General features: G+C 37.9%; 1 protein-coding gene across 1 annotated transcript in view; it reads left to right on the top strand.

Moving 5' to 3' along the window:
• Positions 1 to 259: 259 nt before the first annotated feature.
• TPO (thyroid peroxidase) overlaps positions 260 to 26,223 on the top strand; it is a 46,375-nt gene continuing 20,411 nt past the window's right edge. The window contains exons 1-6 of the mRNA XM_055714304.1: positions 260 to 353; positions 2,766 to 2,847; positions 7,796 to 7,965; positions 12,552 to 12,684; positions 17,537 to 17,666; positions 20,290 to 20,496. Of these exons, the coding sequence (XP_055570279.1) occupies positions 260 to 353; positions 2,766 to 2,847; positions 7,796 to 7,965; positions 12,552 to 12,684; positions 17,537 to 17,666; positions 20,290 to 20,496 (816 nt within the window). The remainder of the gene's footprint in view (positions 354 to 2,765; positions 2,848 to 7,795; positions 7,966 to 12,551; positions 12,685 to 17,536; positions 17,667 to 20,289; positions 20,497 to 26,223) is intronic.

Here is a 26,223-nt window from a genome sequence, read left to right on the forward strand (position 1 = left end):
ATAAAATTATGTCTTTCCTTGTCCTAGAAGTTTCTCAAAATGGTTTAAAAATACTAAGGAAGGAAGGAAAAGAGAGAGAATGGATTAGAGTTATTTCTAAAAATTATTATTTTTAACTTCAAAAACTTAGCCAAACACGTGGCTACAGATCTAATTTTAAAATAAAATTTACCATATGGGGGAAATTATTTATAGTATGGTTTATAATTAGAAGATGAAGGTATATATTTTGTCAACAGTTATCTCCTCTTTCTTGTAGATGAAAGTGCTCATTATTTTGAGATTTTCAGCAGCCATAGCCTTCACAGCTGTTTTCTTTTCTTTCCTTCAGATAGGCAAAGATACCCTCTTTGGTAAGTAACAGAAAAAAAAATACATGTTATATTTTTTTGTCGACAATTAGTGTTAAGCTGAAAATACGCTGGCACTGCAATGGCAGTTTAGATTAATCTCTATTTATGTGCAAAATCCACTATCGGGCTTCTGTGAGAATTATTCCATGTGGTTTTTTTTCAATGCAACACCATAAATTCACAAAGGAAAACTTTGTGTGTGTAATGTATCTTAATTATCTATTCTTTGACTAGGAGTGATTTTACTTTCTTAGCAACATTCATATATCAGATGACATGTTTACAAGCATGATTGCTGGATTTTTTTCCCAGACTTCCAATCACTACATTTTGTCATCCTGGGCTGGTCAGTTGCCATAGGATGTCCCACCCGGCATCCTGCTGCTGGCCCATAAGGGTGTACATCCTCTGTGGCACCATTTTCTGCTGGCAACCTTTGCATACTAGGGAGATTTTAGAGCATCTGAGATTGCAGTGATGCCTATACTCAGACAATGTAATCTTGCCATTTAAAACACCAGAGTTATTTTGTTTCTGTTCAACCTAAATCAGTTAGATCTAGCAGACTAGAAATATAACAGATACTGGATTGAATTTTAAGAGAATTGGGCAGAGACCAATTTTACATTAAAGTAGGGCAGAGATGATGAAGAAACAGGATTTCAATCATTACATTCTATTAAGTTATGTAGCTGTAGATATGATTCATAAGGGATGGTAATATGATTCCTTGGGAAGGTTTTCACCTGAAGTTAGTGTAGAATCACAAATAAAAGAAAATTTTATCCAAAATAAATTAAACAAAAAAATAATCTCCAAGCCATTACTTCCAATGGGAAATCGTTTTTGGACCATGACTGTGAAACAGGAGATCAGATCTATTTTCCATAGTGGATTCTCTGCTTGGAGCTTCCATATTAATTGTTTGGAAAGACATGGTCTAAAATGAGGCTGTGTTGTATGTTAATTAATACAAAATGAATATATATGGACTGTAATAAATGGAATAGATGGATGATTCTTTTTTATAGTAAGTTTTCTTTTGTCTGATGGGAACAACACCAAATAATGTTTATTAATGCATTTTTTGAAATACTGCATTGATACTGAAATCATACTTCTCAGTAGAAAAGGAACAGAGACAATGGAATTCAAGTATAGCAAGTGTATCTTATCTTTTAGATCAGAGGCTGAATCAATACCACATGATGAGCAATACTTTGAGCATAATATATTTCTTGGAGGTGAAACTCCTAAAAGTAATTAAAAATCATGCAATATAGAATTCTAAAATAATTAGCTGTTATATGGCCTATGAAGATCAGTCTTTTTTTTTTAATAGACTCAAAAAAATTTTCAGATGTAACAGAAATCTGAATGATAACCATAAATGAATCTTCTGAATATTTCATCATGCATAGGTGAAAAAGAGAAATAACTACTGTTCTACTCAGATGCTGAGAACATCTTTAGTAAAGTGGAGTAGAATTTTGACAGGAAAGATTACTTCCCATCGCGTATTACTTTTCCTTGAGCTGAGTGCTGTACTCAAAAAAAAAAGATCACAGAAATAGCACAACATGGACCACAGATAAAATATATCACCTAAAATTACACTCTACATAAATGATGAGCAATTGCACATAAATGGTTGCTAGCAATCTATTATTGTTTATGATGCATTTTCTAAGAAAAAATGGATGATCACACAAAATACAGATGGGAATTAGACCACTGGACTTTAAATATGACTGATTCACTTAATATAAATCTAGATGTACACAAAAGAAGAATAATATATGTTCTATGATAGCACTACACAAAATAGCACAGCTGAAGTATTCTTAGGTTCACATTTATCCTTCCATCAAACATAGGTGGAGAAATGTGAATAGGGCTTTCATGCATTGGTCAGATCCCAGAAGATCTTGGAGTTTGTTAATTATGCATGAATATGGGCATAAATTCTTCACGTGGCTCAGGCCAGCTCATATTACCTGTGAGGGAGACTGCTTTGTCCTATCAATCCAAGAACAGTTTAATGAAAAATACGTATGAGCGTGATTGCATACACAGAACACAACACATTGCAGCTGGACCTGTTAACATTTGGTACTACTTAACATGCACAGCTGGATTTATACTGGAAGAAATAGAAGGAAAATATAGTTCTTCAAGCCTTATAAATTAGGGAAGAATTTATTTACTAGCCCTTCCTTATCTTTCAGAAAGGTGAGAAGCCACATCATTAGTTTCAGGAACACTAAAATATGGAGATCATTTTAATGGGGAGAAGTTATACATAGTGTTATTAACCTCTATATTTTGTAAATGTAGTTATTTTATCAAGTATTTTGTTGAATAACATATTTGTCTGTCTTTCTTTTTGGTTTTTTTTCCCCTGTTGAGAAGAAACTGAAGATAACTGCATTACTGAGGCTATTGAAAAGGGCTCTAGTCTGGTGGATTATGCTGCACATTATACACTGAAAAGGTAAAAAAAAAATAGTGACAGATCTATTAGCAAAAAGCTTTCATAACAGAGAAGTTTGAGATCAGTGTTTCTTCAAGAAAACAGAATCATAGAATCATTTAGGTTGTGAAAGACCTTTAAGATCAAGTCCAGCTGTTAACCCACAACTGCCAATTACACCATTAAACCATGCCCCTAAATACCATGTTTATGATCATCTGAACCAACGTAACCTTGTGCATTATCGCCACATAATTCGCTCTCTTAAAATGTGATAAAAATAAGAAATATGAAAATAATTAAGAATATTTTTCTGATCTAAGTAACACATCACATTCCATTAACATGTGGCTCAAAAAATTGTAATTTTATGGATATTATGTATTTTTTAACATTATTTTTCTTTTTCCCTTTCTTTCCTCTTTTAACCGCAGCAGCTGAAAATTAAATCACTGATTTAAAACTTAAAAAAATTAAAGTACTTGATCTGATGGATACTGTTGTTAACCTTTGAATTTTTCATAGGCAGAACACTGCTAGTAACAGCACTCTGAGAACTGGTTATGTCTTTTGCATAAGTCTGGGGTTAATCCTGTAAGCAGCCAAAGGCTCGCGCTTTCAGCAGGGCATCAAAAGATGTGCATTAATCTCGCAGCTGTGGCACATGCTTTCCTGTCTTGTGGAATCAGAGCCACAAGTGTCTGACACCTGCATTAAGAGTTTCAGTCTCATGAGACTATCGCTTGTTTTAACGTTAACCAGCATGAAATACTTGGTCTTTCAAGTTACAAATTATCATTACCAGAAGTGAAAATGATATTTCTACTGTGCGCTTTTATAGACTTCAATTTATTGTGGCCCAGCTAAGTGGGGCAGTGAGAATTGTAAATATCATTAAGAAAACTCTTCTTGTTTTAATAAAGGCTTGTAAATGCACTCTGCACCTGCCTCTTAGATATTAGTCCTGGTCATTTGCAAATACAGAGGACTGAACTGACATCTAATCTGATCGTTGTATTGAGGAGTGAATGTGTTTAGTTGAATACTTTTTATGTCAGTCTAAAGTTACTAAGGCTTCTTTCCTTTGTAAGTTTAAGAATACTGTATACTTCAATGAAAGCTTTGGTCAGCACATAGGTTAAAAACAAGAAAAGAATGTATGTGACTGCATATTTGAGCTTCTGGAAGTTGTGGAGGTCACAGTACTGTGAAAACTCATTTTATTTTGGCTTATAAGTAACTGAAGGAAACTACAGTGCAATATGGATGAGGTCAATGCTGTCTTTGAGACTGAAAAGCTAGTTCTGAGTTGAAAAGGCAGCTCCTTTTTCAGGCTAGAGTAGGAAAACTCTTAGCTGTTTCATGCACAATAGTCCAACCTGATGTTTGCTGAATTCATGATCTAGGTGTTTGAACTGCAAACTGAGTCAAAATAACTGGATTTCTCCTGAGACCTCAGTCTGACCTTGAATTTTCATTAAAATAGAGAAGTACATTTCTTCACCTCAGCTGTCTAATATCATTACTTGAATTTTTGACTTATTGTTTGTGCTTTAGAAATTTGTGTTAGAATTTACTAGTTGTGGTAGAAATGACATCCCACGTTTTAAGGTCACATAGGTCCCAGTACAGTCCTGTGTGCTGTTCATGTCTCCCCTTACAAAGTGCTTCTCATGACTGTTTGCTAGTACCTGTTATTCCAATTGGCTTCTGGGTTTGTGAGTCTTTAAGAGCAGATGTTCATGGTTTTTATTGTAATATATTCAGTCATAATATTATTAATATAGCATAGATGGAACACAATGGCATTATCATCATTAAAATGAATTATTTGTGTTACAATGCCAATGGGAATCTAGGCAGTTTGGATAGGAGACTCAGAGCCATATGTCACCTGGGAGGTTATGACTGTCATCCAGTGCTACGTGCAAATACATTGATAGTTTACTACCAGGTGCACTATAAAACAAATTTTGAAAGTAATACTGGCTTGCAGGAGTTAACTTTAGTTACAGTAAATCTTGTTATAATAACAACCAGTACAAATTATTAAACTTGTACTAGCTTTAACTAATGAGTTTCAGAACTACTGGGAGGGGCCATGATTCCAGCTGTCCATTCTTTTTATATTCTGCTGAGTCTCTGCTTTTTATGGGTTTTAAGGTGTGGAAGATACTAAAGGTAACTCCAGAATGAGCAAGCTGTGCAAAGTGATAGTCTCGTAGGCCTGTGCAGCACACAGCTGCAAATGGTCATTATTTCTCCTGATAGAACTTTGTAATTAACTCAAAAAGACTGAGGAACTAGTTGTGTATAAGAGAGATGTGAATTATGTTGGTGGGTTAAATGGTGCTAGATTATTTGGTTTTAGCATTTTAGATATATAATTTTAGACTCCGGTTTCCAATTACCCTAATATGTTGAAGGTAAGTACAACTCTAATACAAACACAAAAGATTTCCTCAATCTATTTAAAGTCAGAAAACATTGACATTTCTAAGCATATTTTAACATATATTTTAGCTGAAGGCACAGTGTTCTTAGATTAAAAAGTATAGATGACAACCCTGAAAATACTTCAAGCCTTAAGAGCAGATTAAAGATATTTCTCATTATCTTCGTTCTTGTAAAATTACTTTTATTTTGTGTATACTACATTTGAACTCATTTTTTGCATGTTTTTAAAGAATCTAAATTGCAAACCCCACAATTTAAGATACTATTTCTGTTGGCTCCTATCTATGCCAACTTGAAAGGACCATCTGCAGAAGTGACCGTCATGGGATCATCTGTATGCAAAGGGAAGTGGAAAATAATTTCCAGTGTTCCAGATAAAAGTTATAGTTGCAGAAATTCACTAAGCATGATTATTAGTCAGTGCCAATCTGGTCTTAAAGCAGACTGGCCATGTACATACACATTACAGGAAAGAATAAATAGTATTCTTCATAGTTTTATAACTCTATCACTTTATGTTCTGCACAATGTCACTGTTTTGAGAGATCTCCTGAATGGTGACAAATATCTATGACATTAACTCAGGTTAGAAATCTCTAAAAAAGGTATTCAATAAATATATTAATTTAATACAGAAAGAAATATCAGACTCAAAATATCTGAAGCTGAAAGAGAAAGTGTGTCTCATGCTGTGGAGAATTTCTTTAAGGGTTTGGGGAGTGTTATATACATATATTTCTAATTATGATCTGTAATGAGATTCAGTAACTGAGAGTCTGGCAAGCATAAAGAACATTCCGTCAAAATACCATGGTCTGCACTAGGTCACTTCCATATATTCTTAAACATGTATGGAAGACACTTCATGTCTGATTTCATGTTCCTAATAATGATACAATCACAGGTCATTCTATTAGCTTTATGGGGCTATTTCTGTATTACTAAATATTGAGACAGTTTGTAACTGACACTGTTCAGCTTCAGGAGTGTGTGTAAGAACTAGAAGGGACTAGCATGCATGCATGGAGTGAAGAGCAGGGTGTGGGTCAAACAGCAAATGTGGCAGAGGAGTAACAGCTGTGATAATCTTACAGTATCTGTGAGATTAGACAAAAGACAGAAAATGCCTCAGAATGGAATATGTCTTTTCCTTAAGGATTATGGTGGTTCAATTTTGGAGGTTTTCTGGGAGTGTGGATTACTTTCAATTCTTAGCTTCTAGCTAATTTTTGCAAATGTCTTTATTTAATCATTTGTACAGACATGTTTGCCTGTTCATATAAGTTGGGGTATTTTTAAATGATACATGACTGATATTATCCTCATGTGATGTTAAAATATTAAACCTGACTTCTTGCATTTAGTTATAACATCTTTCTTGTCTTTTAAACTGGGACACAGTTTAGGACTTTTAATACTTCAGATTGCCCATCAACTTCCTAATTGTGTATGGAAAACTGAAAAACATGATGCTGAGGAGCAAAATAGCTATTTTTCATAGTTCCAAGTGTTCTTGAGCTCAGCTTTTGAAAGGAAAGGAATAGTTTCTGTATAAAGAACAAATGAACAGGTTAAGGCTCTTTTCAGTCAACTAAGAACAAACCTGGCATCAAGAAAAGCCCTTGGAGTTGTATTTTCTTAATGCTTTTTATGTAAGCATGTTTCTAATTTCTCAAAATTTAACTGTTTGTTTTACCCAAATCAGAACGGTTGTTTCCATTTTAAATTTTTCTTGTGCTTTAAACAAGCCTGAGTGAATAAGACAACACAATGTTTTCAGGAAAATTGCATATCAAAATAAATCTGTGCTTCAGAGCAGCCTTTGGGGATGTCTGTGACCTATGACCATGTCTAGAAATGAAATAGGCTGGAGTGATTCTTACAAAGTTGCAGGAGTCAGTTTAGGACTTGGATCTTCCCTGATGCACTTTTCCCAAGGCTGCTCTGCCAATAAAAGGACAATGGTGATACAGCCCTTGCTAAGTGAAAAAATACATCTTGCAGTGAATTGCAGAACAGTTGAGAGGGATGTGGACACCATCTAGGACAGCGGGCCAGTTACATGACTCCTAGGTACTAAGGCATTTGTGAATCCGCCTGCAATGATTGAGATGGCCTTTGATATTAAATGTTACATGAAAGCAAAGCCTACTCACTTAGATGTGTCTATAGTGACAGTCCCATATTGTGACTATCCTGCATAAGGTCTTCCCAGACACTTTCTGCTGCCAGCTCTGTCTATCTGAATAGTTTCTATCTGATCCTAAAGGCTTCTTATAAGCTTAACTCTGTTGTGTATGTCCCATGAAAAAGCACCTTCCCTTTCTTTCCCAAATTTTCCTTGCAGAACAAGGCCAAAAAGTAGTCTTCCTCTCTGCTTTCTCAGCAGGCCCTTCAGACAAAATATACCTTAAACTAGGAACATATCCAACATCACAAATAGAGCTATGAGTAAGTTCTGAAAGGTTATATGTTAAAAAAAAAACCCTTCTGTGTTTTATCTCAATTATAGAAATATCGAAGGAAAAGGAATAACAACTCCCACCTTGCTGCTAGCTTTCTCAAAATTTCCTGAACAAGAAAGCCAAGATATTTCCGAAGCAGCTGAACGAATGGAAATGTCAATTCAAGTGCTAAAACAAAAACTTTGCCAGAAGCACAAACGTTCATTGCATCCAACTGGTAAATATACTATATTGACATTGGCAAAGAACCCTGTTGGATATCTTGAATATTGTCTTTTATATTAAAGTTGGGTTAGCTTCACTTTTATTTTACCTTTGGCAGGAGTACATATCTTGTCTGCACCCTGTGGCCAGGATGCCCTCTCTTTTGTTTTTAAAAGCACCTCACATACTCACTGTTTTACGTTTTTCTTTGCTGGAGTGTGGGCTGTGTTCCTACAGTTGAGGACAGTAGCACTATGCTATTGGCATCCTGTGAACTCATGACTGTATATTTGTATTGCCAATAAATCAGCTTGCGTATCGACAGTGTTGCAAGCTTGTTTACAGTGAAATACTTATCTTCCCCAGCACTTTGGGTTTAGTGCTTCTGGGAACTAGAATCTATAGATAAAATGATACAGTTTCTGTCGCTCTATTGCACTGGCGTTTTCAAATACACTTCCTCTGGACATTGATGACCTTAGTAATATCCCTCTTTTAAGAAAATACTTTTTTATTTCCAAAACTAATTTTATAATGCATTGCTGTTACACATTTATTTCCACTTTGTTTCTCTTTTAGATGTTCTTTTATGTTAAATGGAGAAAGAAAGAGAGATAGTCCAGAAAGTTCAATGGTATATAATTGTCTAAGTAAAGCAAAATTCTTGTTGCCATTAATTGGATATGAATTTCAAAATATCTGTCTGGTGTCTGGAAGGCTCAAAAATTCAGAAACATTGACTTTTTTCCCTGTAATTTAATTCTGTCAGAATTCAGAAACATTGACATTTTTCCCTGTAATTTAATTCTGTCAATTAGAGCAGCATGAACTGGAAAATTATAATTTGTATTCTCTGTCTTAGTATTATAATGTGACATTATTTTTCAAGATATGGAAACATTAGAGTGTTGTAGAAAAACATAAAGATCCACAGTTATGTTTTCAGGTTGTTTGTCCTTGCGAAAACATCTCACTTACTAAACTAATGGGACATTTCTAGAAATAAAAGTATATCTGTATCTATATGTGTGTGTGTGCATGCATATATTTATATATACATAAACACTCACACACAGAGATACAATTATTTTTCAGGTGGAGTAGTTTCCAAAGAAATCAAATTTCTAAAGCATATAAAAAGTGCACAAAACTCTTGTTAATTTTCAAAACTGAAACAACATTAACAGAAGGTGAATAGATGTTATACAGCCTATGTGGCATGACAAAGAGTTTTATGTGAATTAAAGAACTAATTTGACTTTAAGGGAAAGGTGTGCCAGTAAGACCCTGGGTGACAGAGTCTCTTGGGATATAGTCCTGAAGAGCCAAGGGGTCCACGCAGGCCTGGCATTCTTCAGGAAGAAAATCTTAAAGGCACAGGAGCAGGCTGTCCCCACGTGCCAAAAGATGAGCTGATGGGGAAGCAGACCAAGCTGGCTGAACAGAGAGCTTTGGCTGGAGCTCAGGGGAAAAAGGACAGTTTACCAGCTTTGGAAGAAGGGGCAGGCAGCTCTGGATGGCTATAAGGATGTCATAAGGTTATGCAGGGCAAAGATTAGAGAGATCAAAGCCCAGCTAGAAGTCAGGCTGGCCACTGCTGTAAAAATATATAAAAAAAAAATTTTTTTAAATGCATTAGAAACTAAAGGAGGGCCAAGGGTAATCTACATCCTTTATTGGATGTGGCTGGGAACATTGCCACAAGGGATGAGGAAAAGGCTGAGGTACTCAATGCTTTCTTTGCTTCAGTCTTTGATAGCAAGACCGGCTTCCCTCTGGGTACTCAGCCCCCTGAGCTGGAAGACGGGGATGAGGAGGAGCAGAATGCAGTCCCCACAGTCCAGGAGGAAACGGTTAGTGACTTGCTGCTCCACTTGGACACACACAAGTCTATGGGGCCAGATGGGATCCACCGAAGGGTACTGAGGGAGCTGGTGGAGGAGCTCACCAAGCTGCTCTCCATCATTTGTCAACATTCGTGGCTAACCAGGGACATCCCAGAAGACTGGAGGTTAGCCAATGTGACCCCATCTACAAGAAGGGCAGGAAGGTGGATCTGGGGAACTACAGGCCTGTCAGCCTGATCTCGGTGCCAGGAAAGGTTATGGAGCAGATCATCCTGACTGCCATCACATGGCACATGCAGGACAACCAGGGGATCAGGCCCAGCCAGCATGGGTTTATGAAAAGCAGGTCCTGCTTGACAAAACTGATCTCCTTCTACGGCAAGATGACCCACCTAGTGGATGAGAGAAAGGCTGTGGCTGTTGTCTACCTGGACCTTAGAAAAGCCTTTGATACCATCTCCCCCAGCATTCTTCTGCAGAAACTGGCTGCTCATGGCTCGGACGGGTGTGCTCTATGCCAGGTTAAAAGCTGGCTGGATGGCTGAGTCCAAAGAGTGGTGGTGAATGGAGTTACATCCAGCTGGTGGCTGGTCACACGTGGTGTTCCCCAGGGCTCAGTATTGGGGCCAGTGCTCCTTAAAATTTTTATCAACACTCTGGATGAGGGGATAGAAAGCACCCTCAGTAAGTCTGCAGATGATACTGAGCTGGGGTGGAGCATTAATCTGCTTGATGGCAGGAAGGTTCTACTAAGGGATCTGGACAGGCTGGACCAATGGGCCGAGGCCAGTTGTATGAGGTTCAACCAGGAGAAGTGCCAGGTCCTGCACCTGAGTCACAGCAACCCCAGGCAATGCTACAGGCTTGGGGAAGAGCGGCTGGAAAGTGCCTGGTGGGAAAGGGCCTGACGGTGCTGGTTGACAATTGGCTGAACATGAGCCAGCAGTGTGTCCAGGTGGCCAAGAAGGCCAACCTTCTCATATCAGAAACAGTGTGGCCAGCAGGACTAGGGAAGTGACTGTCCCCCTGTGCTCAGCACCAGTGAGGCCGCACCTCAAATCCTGTGTTCAGCTTTGGGCCCCTCACTGCAAGAGGGACTTGGAGGTGCTGGAGCGTGTCCAGAGAAGGGCGACGGGGCTGGGGAAGGGTCTGGAGCACAAGTCTGATGAGGAGCAGCTGAGGCTGAGGGAATGGGGTTGTTTAGCCTGGAGAGGAGGAGATTCAAGGGGGGGGGGGGGGGGGGGCGATTATTGCTCTCTACAACTACCTGACAGGACACTGTAGGCAGGTGGGGATCGGTCTCTTATCCAAGGTAACAAGGGACAGGACAAGAGTAAACAGCCTCAAGTCGCACCAGGGTATGTTTAGATTGGATATTACGAAAAACATCTTCACAGAAAGGGTGGTCAAGCATTGGAAGAGGCTGCCCAAGGGGTGGTGGAATCACTATCCATGGAGGTATTTAAAAAATGTGTAGATATTCTGCTTAGGGACATGGTTTATGGATGGACTTGGCAGTGCTACGTTAATGGTTGGACTTGGTGATCTCAAAGGACTTTTCCAACCTAAATAATTCTATGATTCTACGACTCAATGAATAGCTAGGCAGCACAGAAACTAGGGAACTGATCTCTGAGGATATCTTTGAACCTGAAGTAACATGAAAATACAGCCATATCCACAGGTTTGGTATGAGTAGCTAGTATATAATGACGAGGTTACATAGCCACTCTAACAGCCCGTTTTTTCTCTGGTCTCACGCCTACCTTGCACAGGTTCTAGCAGCTCAGCAGAACATTTTGGGGTTTTTGAGCTGATTTGGCTCTTGTGCCTTTTTTGGTTTGTTTTTCTGGCTTACTTTTTTTGACTTGCTTAATGGAATAATGCAGCTTAGTTCGGAGTTGGATGGGCAGAAGTGATAGATGGTGGGGCTGCATGGCCTGCACTACCCAGTGGGGAGACAAAGGCAAGAGTTAGATGCTGCCTTTACCATTTTGTTTCAGTATGTGATGGTTACACTCAGTTTGAATGGCAAGACTTCTCTGAGTTCGGGAAGGATATTGCTACTTCTACCTTCAACCGGCCATACATGTGCTTACATACATGTGTGGGTAAGAGAGGGTGCCAGCTTTCTGGAGCTTAGACAAGAATGTGAGTTTGTCCCTCATCAGCAGAATGCTCACTGGGAAACCCATCTGGGATCACATTACAAAGATATTAATATCATGTTCTACTTGTATACAGCTCCCTGATTTTACCTAGCTTCCAAATTCCAGCTCATAATTCTGAGCCTCCTCCATTCTGTACTTAATCATATAGTCTGATGCAGTGTCTTTAAATTTCTGCATCTTTCCAGTCCCACATTTTTCCTCCTTGCTATGTAATTCCATTCTTGAATGGTATTTTTTACAGCTTTGTTGTAAGCACAGGGACTGGCCAAGAAATGTGACTACAATGCAGGCAAAGAAGGCAGCAGAGAGCAAGTTAAAGAAGGAGAAAAAGGAGCAGGTCGACCTCAGTTCTCAGCTATGGCTGGACTACTTCCTTCTCATTCTCTACATATCAGATAATAAAATGAGCTGTTCCCTTTAACCCTCTATCTCCTCTAAGTCCCTAAGACTGCCTCCTGCAGCACTTCTCACTAAGCACTCTTTCCCAGGAAGAGAGGAGATGCTGTAGTCGTAGCTGACAATAATGTCTTTTCTCCTGTATAGCAGTAAAGCAAATTACTTGTTTGGGTTCTTCCTTTCAGATCTCTTATCAGCTGATAGGCTCACTATGATTGCTAATATTTCTGGATGTCTACCTTACACGTTGCCACCAAAATGCCCAAACAATTGCTTAGCTAATAAATATCGACTCATCACTGGTGCCTGCAATAACAGGTATGTATGATTAGAATTGTTCTCTTAAAAATCCTTCTTTCTTATTCTTAAACTCAAGAAGCTCTGTATACTTTTTCTTAGAAAAACTGGGGGCAGAGGGTATCCTCAATCAGCTAAATTTGTCATCAACGTGTGTCTAAATGAGGTGCCTCTGAAAGCTCCCACGGGAAGAATCTCTTCATCTAAGCTTTGGTACACTAATTTTTGCAGACATGCCCTCCCTACGAAGGCTTCTCAGATTATATAAAGAACTTTAAACTTAGAGAGGACTGATTCAGTAGATGCTATTTTCTATATAAATTAAAAAGACTAAATTCTAACTCAACATTAATTTTTGACAGAATTGGATAAAATGATATTGAGCAGGAAAATATAGTTACTTCACGAGAAGCAGTAGCAAAATCAAGTAAATTCTCATTTTTTGTGTTTTCCCACAACCTTAACATTTAACAAACATGCATCTAAAAATTATGGGTGATATATTTATTTATATAAATATATGCTTATTGGCTATCTGAATGACTGTTATTTACTACTGTTACCTGCTTGTTACCTAATACATGCAGCAATTGTTTCCTGCAAAACCCAACATAACAGATGTGACTGTATTTTCAGACTCCTTCAATGCAATGAGGGTGTAAAACTGAGAATGAGAGTTGCTTTGAGTACAAGGGTAAATGATATTTATACTCGGCAGCCTTTGGATACATAGGCATAAGGTCACAAACTGAAAGGCAGACTGTAATATTACAAGTGAGGGGCTACAGAGCTGTAAATGAAAGGCCATTAGCGTTGCATAGGTTAAGGCATTCTGCAACATGGTGAATGAACAGCAGTAAAAATCTGCAGTTTTATTATTCAATCAGTCTGGTTTTATGAGATGAATCTGTTTTGCTACATCACAAGTAATTTGCAAAGAATGTGCCTGATAGTCTCTTTGTTGAAAGGACACAACCTGATATGCATTGATGTTATAAATCTAACTGTGTGGGTATCCATAATTTCCTGCAGGCACTTGCAGAGTTGCTTGGAATCTGAACTAACAGCTAGTATAATATTTGCACTGACAACTCCATCAGGGCTTGAATGCATTGGCCAAGGTACACGCAGCTGAACATAGGCACATGGCTAAAGCTCTTAATTTGCAGGCATGGCTGCTGTAGTCTTTCTCTCCAGAGACGGAGGGAAACATACTCTGCTGTGGGTAAGGTAAAACATCTTTTTCTCTTCAGTGACTTTGGTAATACTAGGATGTGTATAGGCATTTCAGTCTGGTTTCTAAACCTGGATAGAGTAAGTACAATCTATTGAGTCTGATTAATCTGTAATTACTATGTTCTACTTTGTATAGTTGTATGCTTGCACCAAATCATTGTTTAAACTCATCACTTGTATTTGGTGGTATTTTAGACTTTTTGCTCTAAGCATCTCTAAAAGGTGCAAGGCAACAAAAACCAAAAAAACCCCACCAACCACACACCAAAAAACCAAAAACACAAAGACTTTGAAACTAGCGAATCAGATCTTAAATTAGTATAAAACTCTGTAAGACCCTTGAAATACCTCAAGTTTTACTGAAATATATCGGCTTTAAAAGCCCATTATACTATAATGTAAACAGCATATTCTGTAATATAAGCCAGCTTCAAAGACTTCAAATGTTAAACAAAGTACCAGTCTATACTTTTCCTTGCTTTACAGCTGCCACTTCCAGGCAGAAAATATATCAGGATCTGTGTTGTATTTGCAATTTTAGTCACCCAGTTGGAATGTGCAGCTGTGCTGTAGATCAGTAGATGCTGCATTTCACAGGTGAAAATTAAACAAATTTCACAGTGGAGTTAATTGTTTACCTACCTACAACAAAAATCTATTTAAATCTATTTAAAAGTGTACATGGAATTTCTTTACATATGTTTTACTTCATCAGTTCACATACTTGGGAAATATCAGATAGATTACAAAGTATTTATTCCACAGCACTGAGGTTACTTGTTTGAGTGTGAACTCCCTAGAATAAAGGCAGAGCAGAATAGTACAAACATGGCCTTCTATTGACAATATCAACATAACATCAAACATTCCCAGCAGTGTCATTATCCATATTTACTAGTAACAGATATCAACAGAGTTTACTTTTCTTTCTGCCTGAAGGCATAGGTGTGGGTAATAAGCAAAATAAATGTACAACATGAGTCAAAAATTAAGAATAAGGGAGACAAAGTATATCCAAATAGCTAGTCCGCCCTCCTTTTTTTTTTTTTTTTTTTTTTTTTTTTTTTCCAACTAACTAGCATTGATCTGTGTAGTTCTTAGTGCCTAGTGCGTGAAAGGGATTCAAAGGTGAAGGAATTACAGGTACTAAAGGAATGGCATCTCACAGTGCAATTAATCCCACCTAATCTTAGCTCTCCAAAGTAGTTAGATCTCTACTGCAAGCCTGCAAATTTGGCTGTTCCCAATAGTGAGAGATAGGATGAGATAACAGGATGGCACTCAGGACTGTCTGTCTCTTGCTTGATGGACAGATGCTTAGATGACTAGATTACATGTTGTATGCCTAATATTTGGAAGCTAGGAGGAATTTTATCTGCAGCATTTCTGTTTCATTGCTGTGTCATTAACTGTTCCATCAGGTAAGGACCTAATGCTTAGTCTGAAGCTCTAATACTGTCAGAGTTAGAGATATGAATATGGCTCACCTAGTGGAAAGAATGAGCAGTCCTGACTGAATCCATATAAGACTATACGACTTATTAGGAGGAATTGAGGTGTTTCTTTTAAGATAGCTGCTTCGCTTCAATACAAGCTAAGTGTTCAGTTCAGTGGCAGGCTCATTTTTCACAGAAGTTTTCCATGTTTGCCTGAAGTTATGTCCATGGTAACTCAGAGCCATGTAAAACATGACAAAATCCAATTATCAAATTGCCATATGGCATTCATTCTTTCTACTCAAAACTTAGGCAGGACATTCAAGTAACAATCAAAAGCCATAAATCTGCACAGTGAACTGCATCTTAAAACTCCACATTCCTTCTAAGGGAGCCAAAACAAAATCCAAACCGTGCAATTCCAGTATTCCACAAGTAAATGACAAGTCGCACTTCCCTTAAACAGAATGTATAGTAATCAGATTTGACTGCTCGATAAAACTGTATGGTACCAAAATCTCATTATTTCAGCTGCCCTGGATAAAAATCTTTTCAACTCAAGCAAGATTCCAAGACATTAACATGCTTAATGTAATAATAAAAAGACATGCGAGAAGGGTTTTACTAAAGTAGCATTCCAGTAATCTGCTAAAATATAAAAGCAATCAGGAGAAAAATCACTAGTTAAGCAGTTAAATTAACATTTCATTATTTTTAATTGAGTGAAATAGCACTACACTATGTGCAGTATTTTATGCAATTTCAATAAAGGCAAATCAACTGTAACTAATTTGAATGCTTTATTAAAGCATACTTCAACCTTCAAGTGTGAATTATTGTGAATAATTAAGTATATTACTGTACCGTATAGCTTGGCAAATTGAGCCACTTCAGTGTGCTGGAGATCAATGAAGTATTAATAAAATAATTGTTCCCTCTTTAGCGTCCCAATAGACATATAAATGTATGTTTTAACGCCATGTAGTTCTATTAACTGTCTGGGAATATTTCTTGTTCTTTTTGGCTTACTTTACAATTATGGTTAATGGGTACATTGCGAAAATGTATATATTTAACAATTATGAAATATGTTGAACAGGCCGTGTTAAAAAAACAACCAACCAACCAAACAAGAAGAACTAAAATGTCCTCTTACGAAAAATGCACTAGAAATGTTCATGGCAAAAGGAAAATTAATTGGGTCAAGCCCAAGACTCACCAACTATACTAATAAAAATCACCAGGAATCATTTACTGGCCCTCAAAAGAAGTATGACTTGATTCTTGCCACCTCTTAGACTTTTATCTAAACCTTTTCACTGCCTTTCCATCTTTCAGGCAGGCTGGCTTCAGGATGACAAACTGGCACGCACTAATCCCAAGGTGTGCCCGGCCAGGTGTTCAGAGAAATGTGAGTCAGTGTGAGCCAAAAACACACTGCAGTTAGTGTTTGCAACTTAAAAGCATAGTTCAGTGCATACCGGTGCTTGGGCTTGTGCACAGGCCCTCCCAAAGCTGCACCCAAGTAATTAGTATAGATGTAACCAGAGGGAGCATTGCTGCTGAATTCAGCAACACCGCCATCATTCCCCTTCCCTCAGTCCTTTCTCTTTGGATCTTGCTAAATGATTACTTCTGTAGGAGTAGTATCCATTTCCCTTTTAAGCTTTCTTCACCTTTATTCTAGGACTTCTTTCTGTTTTCTTAAATCTTGATTTTCTAGCTATTGCTCTAAGCAAACATCTTTTAAAAGATGCCAGCAAAGGCAGTTAAGTGTATGCCTGACCTTATGGGGAATGTGGTCACTATAAGGAAAACACTGTCGGGGCAAGTATTTCGAAGATGTCAAAAGGTAACCAACTTACATTATACACGTAATTAAGATAGTAACATTTCATTAGTAATTTAGTCCTTCTTTATTTTCCTTTCAAGTCAAACTGATGTTGGCATACATGAAGACCAGTATTGGATGCCTTTTCAAGGACTGTTACATGAATGTTTTATTGCAGTGGCATATTTCTCTGTGACTGATGATTATTTTGTATTATTTTATGTTTAGATTATTTTTCAGAAGATAAAGGTATTGTAAGTATATTGTAAAATATATAAAAAATATATTTATAAGATATTCTAAGGTGCAAGAATTTTGGGGGTTTGCTGTTATTGTTCTTTTGGGTTTTCTTTTTTTTTTCTTTTCCCAGGGAACATCCTAGATGGGGAGCATCCAACACCGCCTTGGCTAGGTGGCTTCCAGCAGCCTATGAAGATGGATTCAGCCAGCCTCGAGGATGGGATCCCAGCATCAGATACAATGGAGTCCAGCTACCCTTGGTTAGAAGTGTGCTGCGAAATCTCTTGAAACATTTACATTTGGCTATAACCGTACCTGCCACCACAGACTTCCATTTGCATCAGTAAATAGCAATCTCTTGAGCTCAGTTAAGAAGCTACTAGCTTTCTTAAAGCACAAGTTAAGCCAGCCAGATAGTGAGAGGTGCCCTGCACCTGGGCTGGGGTAAGCCTATGGAGCAGTGCAGGGGGACACTGACCACCCTGGGGGGCAGCTTTGCCAAAAGGGACCGTGGTGGAGTGCAGGCAGGGCATAAGCCAGCTGTGTGCCTGGCCTGGCTTGTTCCAGATGCAGGGCACTCAGCAGACTGCTGGTGGTGACTGCTCCGCCTAAGGAAGCGTGGTGCAGGGTGAATCTAATCAAGCCCCCTCATGCTGAAAAGGCTGTTAGAGAGAAGAGAGAGGTCTTCACAATGATGCACGCTGACATGGCAAGAGGCAACGGTCATAAGTTGCTCCAGGGGAAATTTTGGTTTGATACAAGGAAAAACAATTTGTTGTGAGAGCAATTACATGTTGGAATAGGCTGCCTAGACAACTGCTGGAATATCCTTCATGGGAAATACCCAAGAGCTGACTTGATGGGCTCTGAATAACCTGACCCCTGCTCTCAATAGAAAGCTGCATCGTGTGGTCTCCAGAGTTTCCTTCCAGCCTAGACTTTCCAGTGGTTTTATGATTCTTTGTTTCAATAATGGTGCCTTTGTTCAGGGAAGGAGAAGGGGTAAAACAGGGTTGGGTGTTAACTAAATAAATATAAAGCACATGGTCATGCTAGCATGCGCATGTGTGTACGCACGTATACCATTTCTCCTAGGTTAGCATACCTTAACAGAACAAGTATTACTGTCAGATCATAACTTCATTTTTTAGCTAGCCCAGGTTACTCAGCTAAGAAAGCATTGCCATATTTATGGATTTTAGCAGCTCATATAGTTAAAAAATAGCAGAGCTGCTATAGAGGGAAGTTTGAAGAAAAAATATTTGCATAGAGGACTGGGTGAAAAATTCCCCAGTGCAGTGTGCAATGATTTGGGCTGGATTTACTATTTCTGGTTTGTCACCATTGCTTTGAAACCTGACTTTTAATGGACTCAAAGTCTTGTTATTTTAACCACTGTATGTTTGATTAAGGATGAGGAAGAGAATTTTGTGTTAATGTCACCTGCAACTCATCTTAGTAAGCTGCAAAATTTAGTGCTTAAAGATGAAAACCTGACATTTACACAGGTAAATTTCCAGTAGATGGTACAAACTGCCTTTTTCTGGATTTATTAGAGTACATGCTTGTGAAGTAAAACACGAACAAAACATAAAACAAAACTACGTAACTGCACCAAAGCTGGTCATATCTAACCATCAGAAAGGTCCTCTGCTTTATTTTGAAGTAAGATAGGATAAAACTAGTTCCATAGATGTTTTTTCCTCATTTACATAATTATCTTTTTTTTTATACTTTTCGTTTTCCAACTATTTCCTTTAAAAAGCAGCATGCAAATACTGTGAAGGTGAGAGATAAGTGTGAGGGTTACTATAAACTAATATTAAAACACAGTGTAGGTGTGCAAGTTAACAGTGATAAGAAAATCTTGCCAACTGCAAGAAAAATTTTGTGCTTTGTGGTCACCAAAGCTATTAAAATATTATAGCAAGGCTTGGATTCATGATGATCTCTATGTATCTCTGGTCTTGACTATTTCAATATAAAGCCCGTTGCTCCTAAAAAGTCCTGTGTTGCCTCTGGTCCTTACCAGTTCTGTTTAACTGCATTTCCCTTCATTATATAGCCCTTATATTTATTACAGACTGTGACTTTATTTAATGTGCTGCCCTTTCAGTTGCTTGACTTCTAAGGCAGCTGCTGTATGTGAGGGAATATTTTGCAGCATGATCAAGGAATCTGAAAAATAGCAATAACCTAATAATCACTGACTACTGAGTTTGATGATTTTGCTTGGTTATATAGTATAGGCCAGACATGTAGCATAGATATCTCCATGCGTTCCCCATCAGAGCATCTGTATATCTATGCAGCTTTCACCAAAGTGCCTCAGAAATATGTCTGGGCTTCTACCTGCCTGAGAAAGTGAGACACAGTTTTCAGCTACCATGTGTTTGCAACTCATCTTTTCTCCTGGGCCGCGTAAGCTGTTCTGTTTATGTATGGAGCAGCCCAGAGCCTCGGTGTATCCACAGTGATTTGAGGTTGCCCAGCAAACAGAATCCATCTGTTAAAAGAGCATAAAACACCATAAATATAAATAAAACTTTTAGACAGTCTAAAAGAAATGTGTGGTTTTCAAAATGCTCTGGAAAGGAACAGATCAAAGGTACACTGTTCATTTGGCAAATGTATAGAAAAACTCAGCTGAAACATCTTTGAATCTGCTTGTGGCACCAGTATCTCAGCTCCTGAAGAGAAATAAGAGTCTGTCAGAGATTGGGGGTTTTTGGGGTTTTTTTTAGACAAACCATTACAAGTACTGTACAACTGGTGTTGGGGAGGGGGGAGCTTTATCGCTGTTCCACTTACTTTTTAGTGTTCTATCATTTTGTGATAAGTAAATACTACTTGGCACTGAAGGTAAATTAGCTCTTTTCCCAGGTTCGTGAAGTGACAAGAAAAATTATTCATGCATCTAATGAGGCTGTTACTGAAGACAACCTGTATTCTGATATTATTACGGTGTGGGGACAGTACATAGACCATGACATTGCATTTACACCACAGAGCACAAGCAAAACAACCTTCCTAAATGGAATGGAGTGCCAGATGACATGTGAAAAACAAAATCCATGTTTTCCAATAAAGGTAAGATTCTAAATTAACTTCTTCAAGAGAAATTCCAGGTTCTAAACAGGTGAGTAAAGTAAAACACATCAGTGATACACCTATACTGAAATAATTATAAAGCAAATTGACAGATAATCCAGAAATATCAGAGCAGACAGTGATAGAAAAATTGAAAACTAATGCAACTATTACATGAAACCTGTAGATATTGAAATTATTTTGTAAAGATAACAAAACTACAGCTAAGGTACTTAGTATAAATACCAAATTTTTCTTCCTTTCAGATTTTAGTTGCAGAGAAACCTTACGTGTGTGTGTGTGTGTGTCCCTTGTTATTGTTCTTATGCTTCAAGGTTTTGAGTTCCATTGGGGAAAATAGGGAAGTAGTCATAAATAATTCTGTTTTTAAACTGCCAGTCAGATAAAGTGAAAGGATCTTAACTCTACTCAGTGAAAGCAAAGATATTTCCAGCAGCTAATGCAAACTTTTGAAGAGAGCTATCTTTTCAATGTATGTATAAAATGATCTTCAGGGATTTGCTGAAACTTGCATCACCTCTTTGCTTTGAGTAGGTGCAAAACACGGATTCAAAGCTTGTTAGAGGGCAGAAAGAAGCATAAATTGGTAGAAATATAGGATGCTATATTCTTGTCTGGTTAATTTAGAAGTATAGTCATTATTTTGCTCAAAAACTTAAGTAGCGAAGTCAAACCAATTTTTTGTTTCTCAAAGCACAGCCTGTCCATCTCATGCTTCAGGGGAGCCCCATGGCCATTACTGACCTTGGACTGTTGCCCCCATCTCTATGCAGAGCAACCTAAATTACTTTCCTTAAGGTTGGAGCTTGATTACTGACCACCTTCACTATGCACTGAAGCCAATGTAGGGAGTAAGTTCCATCTGCATAGAAATACTCTTTTCCCCTTTACAAACCATATTTGATATCTAGGACATAGTGTCCTTTTGCATTTTGCCTCATCACAGTTCCATTAAACAGAAAGGAAAATATTTGGCTGACTGTAAATGGGACTGTATCAGGTCCTGTGCTGAAAGATGGCTCATCTTCCATTTGATGAGAGAATCTGCAACACAGGGAAGACTAAACAAAATTCATGACTGCCTGCAATTTTACCACAGGCAAGTAAATCTAGTCTCTCTCATATTTGGAGATATGGGGTTTTGAAAGTTTGCAAGCATAGCTTGAGAGTACTCAGAAATAGCACATATTTCATAAAGAATCATACTCTCGGGACACTGGGCGACTGACTAACTTGGTTTAGCCACAACAACCCCAGTTACAATGAGCCTTCCATAGTTCTGACAAAAATGCCTAGTTTACTGTGCCTCAAATTTCCATCTGGGGTAAGAAATTGTTTATTCTGTTTATGCTGTTAAGGAATAGCCATAGAAATGTTCCCATTCTCAAAGCCTTACCTCCCAAAGGAGACATCAGGGCGGAAGTCCAGTCCCTAACCAGCAGTGCTTCATATGATGTGATGAAGGACGTGGAGTGTGTCTCCGCCATATGAGACAATGTAGCTATGTATTGACTCCCATTTTAAAAAAGTAGTTTGCTGTAGATATAAACCAAAACGTTTTCAAAAGTTCATGTTTTGTGTTTATGACAGCACAATTAGTATTGATCTTAAGTGCAAAACCCCCACATTTTTTATTACTAAATAGATTTTTAAATTGAGAAGAGACTCATACTGTTGCCCATAATTTGAATCAAATGTGGATCACAGAGACCATAGAGGTCTAACTGAACCCTTCCTAGTTCAAGCCCGGAAATCCCATCTGCTTAAAATAGAGGTAATTTAAGGGATCTTCAAAAAAGGACTCCAAGACTATTATTCATGTGGTGGCAGCATTACAGTGCAGAGAGAATGAAGCTGCACAGATTACCATGGCATAGACCCACAAGTGCATCTTTCAGTGCTCTAAAAAATCCCACCCTGGAGCTGTGAAAAGATTCATCACAAAGGAATGCTCTTGAAGGCAATTTATGTGTACGTGTACTAAATCTAGCACTGAATGTAGCCTAGCAGGGGAATGGGATCAAGTCATACCCATGGCCACCTTTGGGAGTTAGTGCCTGATACTCAGAATGGCCGAGGCTGGGGGACTTAAAAAGATATTCAGACACAACTCTGTAAGTATTAGGTAAGTTTCCCAGCTTGTGGATTCATGATGTGATCACAGTCCCATGAATTTTTCAGCTCCATTTTGTTATTATTCTGTTGTTCACAGCTTAGAGGGACAGATATGAAGATGGTTGTTTGTTTGTATTATATATCTAGTATTTTGTGACTGGTTTTGTCAAAGGCAAAGAATAGACACTATATTTAAAAAAAAAAAAAAAAAAGAGGGGAGTTGTAGTTATTAGTGTGACCAGAGGAACTATTTCTTGAACACTGGGACAAAAAGCTATTACCCCCTACAACTGATCTTCTTCCTGAAATCTTAATTAAAGCTATTCACCTATTAAATATTTGGAAAACTGCCACAGTTAGTTTTATATGTTCATTTTGTATATGAAGAAACTGTGGCTGGTTTCCAAAGACAGTGAAATCAATAGCATATTATCCAACAAGGTAAACAGAGAGGCTGCAGTTTCCACTCTTGCTGTGTTCCTAGAACAGTGGCACCCAAGGGAGAATCCACCCACGGTAAAGGACAGCTGCACTTACAGACACATGGCCTCTCTGGGGGTTTCACCAGGGAGAGGAAGCTTCTGGCTGTGCAGATTAAAGAAGCTGTCTGGAAAATGTTCTGAGTCAGTGCAATTCAATGAAGGATTGAAAACTGCAGTAGCGCATTAATATTAATCACAAGTGTATGTCAATGATTCATAGGTTAGCAGAAACTGTTACAATTTTCTTTTCTGGACATTTTCATCATCAAGGCTATAGAATTTCACCCAGTGATTCTCACATTAAGCCTGTAGAGCCTGAACATTCTTTTTCTGTATCTTTTCAGAATCAAATAATGTGGAAAAAAAGACCCAACTAAAAATCACCAGCTTTAGTTTATACTTCTTTTACAGCGACCTGACACATGAAACAGGGTTGCAGAGATAACTTGTCATTCCTCAGATGATTATTTCAGGTTAGAGATGAGACATAATGAGGCATTAGAAAGACTTTCATAGAACTACTGACTTTATTCAGTATTAACTACATTGCTGACAATAATTAGGCACGGTGCATACACATAGTAAGATACAATCCTGAAAAGCTTTCAGATGGTTAGTTCAGGTACAAAAAAGTTGGCAAAGAAACAGAGCTGGAGAAAAGTGAGGTGATTTGCAAAAGGTGACATGTAACATGACGGGCTACTGTCTCAGCTACAAATGGATCAGTCAGTGTGCTCCCAACAACCAGAAAAGTGAGCCCCTGCCTTTTTCTTCTGTGCTTCAGAGGCAGCATCTCACTGTCAGATGGAGTCATTGACTCTCCTCTGAGATTCATGTCCACAAATAAGCATTCATGTTCTCCATATTGGCAAACTTTCGTAGACCATAAGTTAGGTTTTCTTTTAAGTCTACAGCAAAAATCCTTTTACAAGGTCATTTCCCACAGAAGGGGTTCACAATAAGAAAGATTTCTCTTTAGCTGAAGTAGCAGTTTAGACATTGTGGTACACTGAAACAATCAGTGCCTTTCATTTTCCTACACATAAAAGAATTTCACCATAAACAGGTTTGACTGTGCATATATAATAACAGTTCAAATCAATGTGCAGATATACTGGGAAAACTACTGTGGCCAGACAGGGTTTTGTTCTGAGTTTTTTCCCTCTAGAATTATGTAAGGCAGAGAAAAAAATCATATAAATATTATTCATTAGTTTTGGAAAAAAAAAATATGATTCTGTACGCCTTTCAGCAGAAAAGAGTCTTTTTTTTTTTTCTTCTCAGATTATTTTTTATGTCATTTGAATAGTGTAAGGAACCTCTCATTTGCATATTCAGCTGCTGGCTGCACACTACTTATCCCATGAAAAGGGAAAGGACTGCATTATGCAGTTCCACCAGTCCCTTAATGCTCATTATGGCTGTTTTTCTCCACAGGGGCACAGAATGGTTTGAATTGAAATTGCAGAGACAGTTAACTAAAGATTATTCTGTATGAACTTCATTCACTGTTGATATGTTTTGTTGTAAGCCTTGCTGTTTAACAACCTAATGGTGTCTCATATATTTTTTTTTTTCCCAGTGATACCTGAATTATTCCAGGTTTTGCTGATAACTAGAAGCAGGAGGCACTCAAACACATACAGTGCTGTGGCTGTCAAGTGCAGGTATTTGTAGCATGAGATGAGCTTCCTGCTTACATTATCAGCTAAAGGGAAAAAGAAGCCACACAAATAGCAAAACACTTAATAATAGAGACAAATACTAAAGAGAAAACACCAGACAGAGAAATTACTGATTTCAGAAATCAGTGAAAGAAAGAAAAAGAAAATGAAATTACATATTTCCTTCAAAAATAACCTACTCTGACTTGCTAAAACTTAGGCAGTGAAGAAATATTGGTAGAATTTCTTTACCAAACTAAACTTGAAAAACAAATTATACCCTTTCTTAACCTAAACGCTTCATTGGTATCCATCCCTATTGTCATTAGGTATCAGAAGTAAGAATATTTTACTTGGTATAATAAATGAGGTAACGATTTTTTTTAGGATGCTCTTGAATTCCATTCCGAAGTTGCCTTGTTTCTTTCAACCCCGACTTAATGACTATTCTGTCTTCACAGACTGATCCTATATTAATAGATGAACGAAGAAATTTCATCATTTTGTATAATATATGCAGTGTTCCCTGTCTTCTGCCAGACTTCTGAAACATGTAAGGCAAACAGATAGAACACAAATAAGAAGGGTTAGCTCAGGTGTCTACACAAAACATTTATTTTCTCTTAGAGAGATGTTTGAAGATTATTTTTTTCTGGGATATTTCAGCAGCTTTAGTAAGTGTTATCTGTAGCTACTTCATGTTGGTCAATTGATAAGAACACCCTAGATTTATATTCCCTCAAACTCATACTCCATGATTGTTATAACACTTCTAGTTGAGGTCAATCTTTTTTAAACTCTTTGAACCGACAGACTGTTATGTCTCATTGTTGGTGCACAATGCAGTACTGTTCAAATTCAGAAATAATGTGCTTTTCAGAAAAAGAATGTTCATAAAGCCAAATGTGCATTAGACAACACAGAGAGATTTTAATAATTTTTAAAGAAGACAGTTTTTGTTTTAGTGATGAACTCCATTCTTTGAAATAGACTTGATGGTCTGAGCTTTTCCCTTGGATATCCTAAAAGGCAAATAAAACCTTTCTTCCTCTTCCTTTTTTTCCTCCTTCAACAAGTCTGCTGCCCTCCCCACATCCAAAGTTATTCCGGAATTATTCTCAGTGCTCTCCTGTGAGAAACGTTCTACCTGTCTGGTTTGGGCTTTATTCTCTCCTAATACTCTTACCTGTATCCCAGGATCTCATTTGATGATTCCCACATGTCTCTCTCATGCCCATTACCTATGTTTGGAATAGCTGACCAAACGCCAGGCTGGTTCAGCCTATATCCTTGCTGACTAGCACACACATGCTGGGTTAGTATTTGACCTTGGTCTCTCAGCTGTGTGCAAATGAAACTGATCAAGGACTGGGAAGTCTTTCATTTGGCAAAGGTTGTGAGAAGCCTTTGCTTTTTATAAAGATAGTCAGAACTTCATACTTGTA

The sequence above is a fragment of the Falco cherrug genome, chromosome 6 (genome assembly GCF_023634085.1).
Source record: "Falco cherrug isolate bFalChe1 chromosome 6, bFalChe1.pri, whole genome shotgun sequence".
NCBI lineage: Eukaryota > Metazoa > Chordata > Aves > Falconiformes > Falconidae > Falco > Falco cherrug.